A 10396-nucleotide genomic window follows, 5' to 3' on the forward strand; every position below is an offset into this window, starting at 1 on the left:
CTTCATAAGAAAGACAGTCCATACTTTTTCATATACTAAATATATCATCTATTAATGATTTAGAGAATATAACCTGATCGCAAACTATTAATTAACCCTTGACAATCAGTTTGAATGATCACTGCTTTGATATTCCTAAATTATTAGTTGTGTCCATTTATTGTTTCTTGTTTCAGTTTATATGGTCTAATTGAAGACAATATCTACAAATCAACAATAGTGAAAATTTAATCTAATGGGTAAAACTAATAATTTAAGAATTTGAAAATTTTAAATTGTACAATGAACCCCTATTTCATGTTCACACTATATTAGACAGCTTACCCTTTACGACTAAACACCTATTCCTCTCTATCCCCTCATCTCAAATAATGAATAAAACAAAATATGTTTTTGGTTGTATAGTTTAAAGTAAATTACAAAGGCCTCCCTTAAAATTTGAAGAAAACAAGCCCTCTTTTATGTTTGGGAAAATTGGCCTAAGGTCCCTCCTCTACTTTTGATATGAGGAGAGGTCCTTTATAATATGTTTTGATGGCTAAGGTCCCTCAAATTTATTTTAGGTTATAAAGTACCTAAATTACCCTTCCTTTATAACATAAATTTGTTTGAATATTATATGGTTGAGTTAACTGATACATTTTGGAAACCGAATTTGAAGGGGAGATTTTGTCGGAGTTTTCGTCGAAGATTTCAGTGGAGATTTTATGGTGGAGATTTCGTCGGAGATTTCAGTGGAGTTGACGAGAAAGATTGCTACGATCGTGTAGATTTTGTTGGAGATTTCGTCAGAGATTTCAGTGGTGTGATAGTGTATTGATCGCGTAGATTTTCAGTGGAGTTGAATCAGGTTTGTTTTCGATGGAGATAGCACATGCATTTTGATATTTGTTTTGAATTTTTGTGTAGAGAGAGGCCAGCTTGATAGAGTTGATTTTTATTTTTGGAATTAATTTTTTATTATTTGTTTTTTAATCAATTTGAAAGAGTGTTGACAGTGTGTTGATCGCGTAGGTTTTTGAGTTGAGTTGAATTAGGTTTGTTTTCGATTTAGATTCCAAATGTATTTTTATTTTTGTTTAGAGAGAGGCCAGCTTGATAGAGTTGATTTTTATTTTTGGAATTAATTTTTCATTCTTTGTTTTTTTGATCAATTTCAGATAGTGTTGACAGTGTAGGTGATTTTGATGTTTAGAGTTCATTTTTGGTGCTCTGTTTTTTATCAACATGCTGATGAATTATAGTTGTGTTCTATGTTTTTTCAAACCAGAGAAATTTCATTTTCTGCACTATTGTTTGTGTAGTCCAGAGGAAATTATAAGTGCATATGGACATATTATTAGAAGTTTGTAATGGCGATAGAATATGAGAAAGTGAATGTAAGTTCATAAATTTCTCTATACCTGTATTTGTAGTTCAGAGAAAATTGTAAGTTTGTTACTCACTTTCAGTTTGTAGTTCAGAGAAAAGTATTTTTCTGGACTTGTATTCTATGTGATTTTTTTTCTATAATTGTGTTTAATTGTTAGCAGTAAATTTCTCTGTGATTCATTAAGTTTCTGTGATTTTGTTTTTTATCATCTTGAAGGTGAATATCAGTTTGTAGATGTCTTTGGAGTTTTATTTTAAGTTCAGAGAAAATTATAATTTTTAGAAATTTCTCTGGACATTTATGTTGTTATTGTGAAGTGTTTGTGTGATTTTTTTTGTTGTTTTTTGTTTCAGTTTTAATGGACAGTGCAGTGTTGTTGCTGTGCAAATATGGGAATGATACTATTGTCATTAATGTTTCATGCGAATTGAATTTTGAGGAATTGGTTGGCATTTTGTGTAAAACATGGGAGAATTTGAAACCTGAGACTATGTGTATTTCATATTCTATTTTGGGCCATCCGAATTGTATGGTTCGAAATAATATTGATTTTCTGAATATGTTGAGGGTTGTTTGTGCACGCGGTGTTGATATAGTTGATGTTTCAGTTAGTAGATGTAGTACTTCTGATGAAGAGGATGAAGTGGGGTCTAATTGGGTAGATGTTGTGGATGGTGAGTGTGATAGGCTGGTGGATGTTGAAAGGAATTCACTCTCTAAGTTTTGTTCTCACCAAGAAAAGGTGTTATTGTCGGCTAGTTGGCGGAATAATATTACGAGTGTTGGACAAAAGTTTGAGGGTGGTGTGGTTGAGTTCCGTACTTTTTTATGCAAGTATGCTATTGAGGTTGGTTTTCAGTTTACGTATGTTAAAAATGACAAGCTGAGGGTTACGGCAGAATGTGCATATAAGGAATCAAGGGGATGTATGCGGCGTGTACATGCTTCTGTTGAAAAAACAAATGGGTTCTTCTACATAAGGACTTTGAACAATGAACATACGTGTGGTGTGGCGGTTCGTACGAGTAAACATTCGAGGATGACTTCCAGCTTGGTTTCTGGGCTGATACTTGAAGAGGTAAGTGCAAAACCTTTAACTCGTCCAGTGGATGTTGTGAAAGGAATGAAAGACAAGTATGGGGTCTCAATTAGTTATAACTGTGGTTGGTTGAGTGTTGAGAAAGCAAAATGTAGTACATATGGGGATTCTTGTTTGTCATTTGATCAATTACGGTGGTATTTTGATGAGGCATTGAAGAACAATCCAGGGAGTCGTTTTGAGTTAGATTTTGAAGATAACAAGCGTTTCAAAAGAGTGTTTGTGGCTTTTCATGCATGCATTGCTGGTTTCAAATATTGTCGGTCATTGCTTTTTCTTGATGGAACATTTTTGAAAGGACGATACAAAGGAGTTATGCTTGCTGCAACGGGGAAAGATGGGAATGAAGGTAATTGTAAATATATCTATTTTTATCTAAGTATGTGAATTTTCTATACATGTAGGAATTGAGTGAATGTGAATTTTCTCTGGTTTTGGCCACTGTGTGGATTTTCTATTGTTGTGGCCACTGTGAGAATTTTCAATGGATTTTTGTCAGTGTATGAATTTTCTCTGGATGTTGTCATTGTGTGAATTGTATCTGTAGGTGGTCACTAAGTGAATTTTCTCTGTATATTATGATTGTGTGAATTTTCTCTGTAGCTGGTCACTAAGTCAATTTTCTCTGGATGTTGCCAATGTGTAAATTTTCTCTGGATGTTGGCAGTGTCAAACTTCTCTTGTTGTTTTATTGTTCTATTTTTCTCTGTTGTTTTGTAGGTGGTCACTAAGTGAATTTTCTCTGTATATTATGATTGTGTGAATTTTCTCTGTAGCTGGTCACTTATTCAATTTTCTCTGGATGTTGCCAATGTGTGAATTTTCTCTGGATGTTTATTGTTCTATTTTTCTCTGCATGTGTGTACCTAATATGCTTGTTCCTATTTGTTTTGTAGGTTTTTTTCCTGTAGCTTTTGCTGTTGTTGATGCTGAGAATAAAGACAATTGGTGTTGGTTTCTTGAACATTTATATGGAGTATTAGGATCAGAAAGGGTGATAAGTTTCATATCAGATCGACATTGTGGAATTGTGGAGGGAATTGCTAGGTTTTTCCCTAACTGCTTTCATGGATTTTGTCTGGAACATCTAAAGAGAAATTTGAGGGATAAGTTGTCATGTGGAAACACAAATTTGGTTAGGGAGACGATTGTGTCCAAGTTTTCAGAATGTGCATATGCTCCAACAAAGGCATCATTTCATTTCAAGTTAAATGAGTTAAAAAGTGAGGGAGGAGACATTGTGAGTGTTTTCTTGAGAAGTTTACCATATGAAAATTGGAGTGATGCATATTTTACAGGGAAACATTATGGTGAGATGTATTCAAATGTTGCTGAGTCATTCAATTCATGGATACGAGAAGCTCGGCACTTGCCAATAACAAATTTGGTGGACATGATACGGTTGCAAATCATGAATATGAGGTCTGATAGGAGGCTGCTCTCTAGTAAATGGAATAAAATTTTGTGTCCTCGTATGGATAGTGTGTTGGAGAAGTCTTTTTTGGACGGGAGGACATGGAATGTGAGTTTATCATCTGATAATGTCTTTGAAGTGCATTGTTTTCCTTCGGTTATGGTTGATCTTGGGTTGAGAACTTGTTCATGTCGAAAATGGGAAATAAATGGGTATCCATGTCAACATGCTGTTGCTGCAATTTTTAGGAGTGGAAAGAATTTGAATTCATTTGTTGAACCATTTTTTCATGCTGATATGTATCGTCAAGCATACTCCTTTTCGATTGGCCCAGTTCCAACTGTTGAAAAACCTGTGTGTAGCATTGAAGATGCTATGATTTTACCTCCATTGAGCAAGAGACCTGCTGGGAGGCCGAAGAAGAACAGAATTGCTTCTACTGGAGAGTTTAAAAGGGTGATTAAGTGTAGTCGTTGTGAGAGTATTGGTCACCATAATAAGAGGACATGCAAGGAACCTTTGTTAAATAGTTGAGGATTATACATTTTATTGATGGAATAATACATTTGATGATTACTTTGTGTATTTTGTTTTGTGAAATTTATTTTTTGGACAGTGTATATAATAATATCAATCAAATTCATCCAGAGAAATTTTTCAATATGAGTTAAAGTGTGTTTGTTGATATATACTATAAGCAGTGGGTTTGTAGTACCTGTCAAATTCATCCAGAGAAATTTTCCTATGGCAGAGAAAATTCTGTGTGTTGTGTTTTGAAGCTTCATATTCATCCACATAAATTTGACAATGGCAGACTAAAGTACTGTGTGGATTGTGTTTTTTCAATTTGATAATTGTTTTGTACTAACACAGTGCATTAGAGATTGAATGATCATATAGGCACCTTCTTTGGTGAGATATGAGTTAAATTTATCTGTAAATTTCTGGTAGCTTCATATCAGTCATTTCAAGAAATGTGCACAGCAGACAGCATTCAAAAAATTTCTCTGAGTTGAGAATTTCTCTGGACCAGGAAAGAATTTCTCTGGACTCACTTGAACTCAGAAATTTGTGTCAAAGCCAGAGAAATTTTCATCCAGAGAAATTTTTCACCAACAGAGAAAACTATATGGGCATTGTGGTCTGAAATTTGAAATTCATGCAATGAAATTTTCCAGTGGCAGATAAAATTACTGTGTGCTTTGTGTTTTGTTGAGTTTGATGATTGTTTTGTACCAACACAAAGTTTTACAGATTACATGATCATATAGGAATCCCCTTGGGACGATACAAGTTAAATTTCTCTGTGAATTTCTGGTAGTTTATACCAGAGAAATTTCTGCAGACAATTTTCTCTGGCAGACAATTTTCTCTGGCAGACAATTGTTGAAATTTACATTAGTCGAAATAAAAAAAAAAATGAAATTTAGATTAGTCAAGAAAGGATATATACATATACGTCAAGGATCATCATTCCTTCAATGTATGAACAAGAAAGGATATATACATATATGTGAGACAATTTTCTCTGTGTGGATATGTACATTGTCTTCCTTTCACTAGTTTCACTATTACATTTGTGGTTCTTCTGGGGGTATTTCAATTGGTTCAGTCCATGACCTGCCAACTTCGGTCACAAATCTCTCTATGAGTTCTGCCCTCATCAACCTTATCTCTTGTGTGGATAATTTGGATTTGATAGGTTCATGCTTGCTATATTGTTTCATTATATAGCAGACGAAGAGGCCACAATCCAGACTGCATACAAATTATAGGTATGGTTAGTTTTAAGAAACATGCAACTGAAATTATCTTATTTATAGATGTATGAAACTTACGAATCACTTTCTTGTTGTGGAGCATTGTTGACATACTCAAAGTCATAACTTGTGTTTTGTGAGTTAATTAATTTGAAAGAGGGTTGTGATTGAGCGTCTCTTTCAAGACAAGCTTTCAGAAAATTCTCCACGTAATCTTGCTGCAAAAAAATAATTTTTATATAAGAGAGAAATTTACGGACAAGTCAATGGGATTCTATGAAAATTATCATCACATAAAGATGATGATGGATCAGAGAAATTTGCACTCGTTACCAATTGTTTTGCATCTTTGACATATTTGTCTTCTGCATCATCCCTCCTTGGCCTCAATGAGTTGTAGAACCTCCATAAATTGTCTTGTTTGTCCAGGACAAGCAAGGTCCAGTGATTTCCATGTGTGGACTTCTCATTACCTCCAGTATTTATTGGGAAATGGAGGAACCTATAGTTCCTCCATGCTGTTTCAATATGCTTGTCAAATAAGGACACTCGAAAACTTTGATTTTCTGTCATGTTGATGAAATTCTGTGCTCAGAGAAAATCAAAAAATGGTTTGTTAGTGACACAACTGACTTCAAGAAGTATATTAAGAAGAGAAAGTAGAAAGTAAATTCCAGAGAAAATCAAATAAAATAGTAGTAACATACTAAGCACATGGATGTGAAAAAAAATGAGGTTGGTTGTTGTTTCTCTCTGATTTGGTCAGCCAAAAGGATCTCTCCATAGCCATCAATGACCTGAAAAATATGATTTATAATTGTAATATTGTTTTATAAAGGCTGATGGAACATTGCAGAGAAATGTTGATGAAAGGGAAAGACTTACATTGTTGGCAATTTCTTTTTGCTTTATGAGGTTTCCAATGTCTTCAAAGGTAATGATATTCAACTCACTTGTCCAAATTAAAGCTCTACAAGATGACAAAGAAGGGATTGAATTGTTGTTAATGCAACATAAGTTTGTAATTTGTTGTTTGTTATGTTCTATTTTGTTTGTTGTACTTACTCAAGCCCAGACACATTTGATATGTGCTGCAAGATGTCTTTTATATGATCTTTTATCAATCTTGAAATGGGAAGAGTTTGTGGAAAGACCCAAGATTTTGTGATGTTTATAGGTTGAGGCAAGACGTATGCATCAGCATCAAGCACTTCTTTGTCCTTTGTGCTTTGCTCAACTTGTTTTGCAGCTTGTTTTGAAGCTCTAGTCACTTTCGCAACTTTCGGATATTGGAATTCTGGATCATGCTGCTTTTCCTTCCTTTCTTTTGCCTTTAAATTTTTTATCATTGAGGTTGGATCTTTTTTGACTGTAGGCAGTGAAAATATTAGGAAAAGTGAAATTTCTCTAAAGCAACAGATGATATTTCAATATGTAAATTTATTTAATTCAATATTTTGTAGTTACCATAGAGTTTCTTCTTTTGTTTCGGTTGTTGTTTGTGTGGGATTTGCTCTTGTTGGGTTGTTGGTTGTTGTTCCAGTTGCATTCCAACTATACACAGTGAAAATCAAACAAGCCCCAAAAATGGAATAAGAAAATATACAGAGAAATGAAATGAGCAGTAGAAATATAACTAATGTGTTGAGAGAGATATAACTTCCAGAGAAAATTACCAATGACAGAGAAAATTATAATAAATAGAAATTTCTCTGAGTTATGATGGCACAAGGACATAACTTTTTGTGGCTCAAGATTTTCACTGACCTTGTGGTTGAAGTTGTGTTGGTGTTCGGTATGGTTGTGTTGCTAGTTGGACAGATAGTTCTTGAACTTGTTCATGCAATTTGGCATTTTCAGTTTCAAGCTCCGAATTTGAACACCTCAACTGTTGAATTGTTTTTGCATCGTCTGCTTTTTCAACCTCCAACATCCTTAGTTTCATTCGGATTGTGCTTTCTTTTTCTTGAAGTTCTGAGTTATGTGATGTCAGGATTCTTATTGAAATATCCTTTTCAGCAAGTAATTCCATCCAATTTCTGTCTTCTTCTTTTTTAGATTGAGACAGTGCCTTCAGTCTTTGACGTAGATCAGCAATTTGGGCATCCTTTGATTCCTCAAATTCTTCAGGCTGATGCATTGTTGAGCCACAAATGCCATCATGTTGTTGGTCCATCTGCTCATTATTTTCTTCTTCATCACTTTCATCCTTGTTCTCTTCTTCTTGTTCATCTTCATCTTCATCTTCTTGTTCACTTTCTTTCTGTTCATTTTCTTCTTCATCACTTTCTTCATCATGTTGTTGGTCCATCTGCTCATTATTTTCTTCTTCATCACTTTCTTCATCATTTTCTTTCTGTTCATTTTGTTCTTTGTCTTCTGGTTCTATTTCTTCACTTTCTTTGGTGGTTTCTTCTTCTGTGCTGCTTGCTTGATGTTCTTGTCCATTGCTGGTTTCTTTGGTGGTTTCTTCTTCTTTTTGTTCATTCCCTCCATCTTCAGATGGATCTTGTAATTTCTCCTTGAATATGACAATTGCCTTTTTTAATTCTTTCTTCGTCTTTTTGCCAAGACAAAACTCCTCAGATGGGTTTTTGACTAGCTGCTTGTTATCAATCTGTAACAGGAGACTCTTTTATTAGAGAAATGTTACAAAATTCACTCAGAGAAAAAATTCAAATAAGGAAAATAAAATTCATCTAAATGATACTAATTGGAAACAAACTTCAGAGAAAATTGTATTGGGCCAGAGAAAATTAGAGGCATGGAGTTAATTGTATGGGGCAGAGAAAATTATGAAACAGTGAAATAAACAGTGTTTATAAGTTAATGTTTTACTATATTTGTGTCAGAGAAATTTGAATTCCAGTGAAAATTCATTAGAAGGGTAGAAATAAACAGTGTTAATCAAAGATGCAAGGCACACAAGTTATGGGCAGAGAAAATTACACACAAGGAGATAAAATTTGATGGGCCAGAGAAAATTATGTGACAAAGAACATAATTCAGATATTAGAGAAAATGAATCAGGGCATATAAGTTAATGTGTTACAATTGTGGTCAGAGAAATTTGGATGGGAGAGAAAATTGATTACAATGGCAGAAATAGACCAGTGGTTAACAAAGAAGAAAACAGAAATTAATATTTCAGAGAAAATTAATCTTAATCAATCAATGCACAAGGAGGGAAACAAAGCAGTAGTCAGAGAAATTTTTGAAATTTCACTGAGATTTCGGTAGCAATAGGAATCTAACCTGTCGAGGTGCAAGAGAGTGGACTGGTGTCTTCTGCAGCTGTTTCGTCAAGGTTTGAAGGTTCCACTTGGCACATCTTGGGAAGTCTGTTGTGTTACTGTCTTCTGAGTCAATGATAGTTGCATGTTCACATAGCCAATACTGTGATGAAAATGAAAGTAAATAAAATTTTGTAAACGCACAAATTTGTAAGTATGATAACTGCAAATTTGAATGGATATTATACTTACCAGCAATGCAATGACACACCCCGTAACTTTTTCTGGAGTTCTATGCAATGCCATGATAGAATCAATCAATGTTGATGTGATTGCTTCCGGCCAATCATACTGTTTCATTGATTCAAGAGGTTCCACATACTTTATAAAAACCCAACCTATTGAATTCCCACTTGTTGCAAAAAATAGGGTGAGACACAAGTACAATGTAACAATGATTGCTACATCTTTGAAGTCAGTTGGTTGCTTGCCTTTCATTGCTTTGACCAAGGCATTTTTAAGAACAGGACCAGTGAGCCTTGTGTCCTTTTGGAATCTTCTCCTGAGGAATGCAGATTTTGGCTTTTTAGAGTATCTTAATGACATGGCTCCTTTACCTCCTTCCAAACCAAAAATCAAGGTCATGTCATTTGTTGTAAAGGTCAGGTTCTTCTTCCCAACTGTGAATGCTTTTGTTTTTTCATTGTAACATTGGATTATGGCAACTACATCATCATCGGATTTCCTAGATTTCTTTGGATCCATCCTTCCAGTGGTTAGAGCTTGAATCAAATACCAGAATGGGGTCTTTTGAAGCTCTAGAAGATGTTTTGAACTGAATTTAAGTGTTTGAAAGAAGGAGACGACAGATGAGAGGTTGGATCGGAATTGAATGCTGTAGTGAGCTCTCTTTCTGTGGAGTTTAACAGGTTTTTTCCCCCTTGAGCTTGAGTCTTTTGAAGTTGGGGTACTCATCTGGATGCTAGTTGCTTCATCAGCTTGGACTTGTGTGTTTTGGGAAGGAGTTTGTGGTGTTTTAGTGCTGGTTTTTGATCTTAGAAGATAAGAGGACTGAGAGAGTTGTTCTTGCTTCCTTGGTGTTTCTAGTGTTTTGCTGCTGGTTTTTGATCCTAGTCCATAAGAAGACTGAGACAGTTTCTGTTTTTTGCTTGGTGTTTCTGGTGTTTCGCTGCCTTTACGTTTTGCCATTTCTAGACAATGATTAAAGCATAGAGATGTCAACATTAAATCCCAGAGAAAAATGGAAATGTCAGAGAAAATTACAGATAAGGGAGAAAATTGGAGATGCCAGAGAAAATTACAGATAAGGGAAAATTACAGAAAATTTGACATGTCAGAGAAAATCAACACAGCATCATAAACATGGGAGAGAAATTTTCAATAATTGTTTAAATTACAGATAGAAGTAAACATACCAGAGAAAATGAATGATAGAAAAAAGTAAACATGGCAAGTGAAAGAAAATTTGCATTCCACAATTAGCAAAGATAAAATAAA

At 34.5% G+C, this 10396-nt stretch overlaps 2 protein-coding genes across 2 annotated transcripts; one reads left to right on the forward strand and one right to left on the reverse strand.

Annotated features, from left to right (window-relative positions):
• The first annotated feature begins 1473 nt into the window (after positions 1-1473).
• On the forward strand, positions 1474-4896 carry LOC145823810 (uncharacterized). The gene is made up of 3 exons (XM_082923331.1): positions 1474-2820; positions 3368-3788; positions 4848-4896. Exons 1-3 carry the CDS (start codon positions 1731-1733, stop codon positions 4894-4896), a joined length of 1560 nt encoding a protein of 519 aa, XP_082779457.1. The 5' UTR covers positions 1474-1730.
• Positions 4897-5719: 823 nt separating this feature from the next.
• On the reverse strand, positions 5720-10087 carry LOC145823811 (uncharacterized). The gene is made up of 9 exons (XM_082923332.1): positions 9131-10087; positions 8901-9041; positions 7413-8262; positions 7113-7199; positions 6711-7014; positions 6531-6615; positions 6353-6442; positions 5979-6230; positions 5720-5863 (listed from the first exon to the last, which is right to left on the reverse strand). The coding sequence occupies exons 1-9, from the start codon at positions 10085-10087 to the stop codon at positions 5720-5722; spliced, it is 2910 nt and encodes a 969-aa protein (XP_082779458.1).
• Between the last annotated feature and the right edge of the window lie 309 nt (positions 10088-10396).

The sequence above is a fragment of the Camellia sinensis genome, chromosome 4 (genome assembly GCF_055761805.1).
Source record: "Camellia sinensis isolate YWXY chromosome 4, ASM5576180v1, whole genome shotgun sequence".
Classification (NCBI taxonomy): domain Eukaryota; kingdom Viridiplantae; phylum Streptophyta; class Magnoliopsida; order Ericales; family Theaceae; genus Camellia; species Camellia sinensis.

Coding starts and splice junctions, on each gene's coding strand:
- LOC145823810 (XM_082923331.1), top strand. CDS start 1,731: ATGGACAGTGCAGTGTTGTTGCTGTGCAAATATGGGAATGATACTATT. Junction 2,821..3,367: donor GGGGAAAGATGGGAATGAAG/GTAATTGTAAAT, acceptor TTTGTTTTGTAG/GTTTTTTTCCTGTAGCTTTT. Junction 3,789..4,847: donor GGGAAACATTATGGTGAGAT/GTATTCAAATGT, acceptor GCTTCATATCAG/TCATTTCAAGAAATGTGCAC.
- LOC145823811 (XM_082923332.1), bottom strand. CDS start 10,087: ATGGCAAAACGTAAAGGCAGCGAAACACCAGAAACACCAAGCAAAAAA. Junction 7,015..7,112: donor ACAAAAGAAGAAACTCTATG/GTAACTACAAAA, acceptor CACTGCCTACAG/TCAAAAAAGATCCAACCTCA. Junction 6,443..6,530: donor AAAAAGAAATTGCCAACAAT/GTAAGTCTTTCC, acceptor CATATTTTTCAG/GTCATTGATGGCTATGGAGA.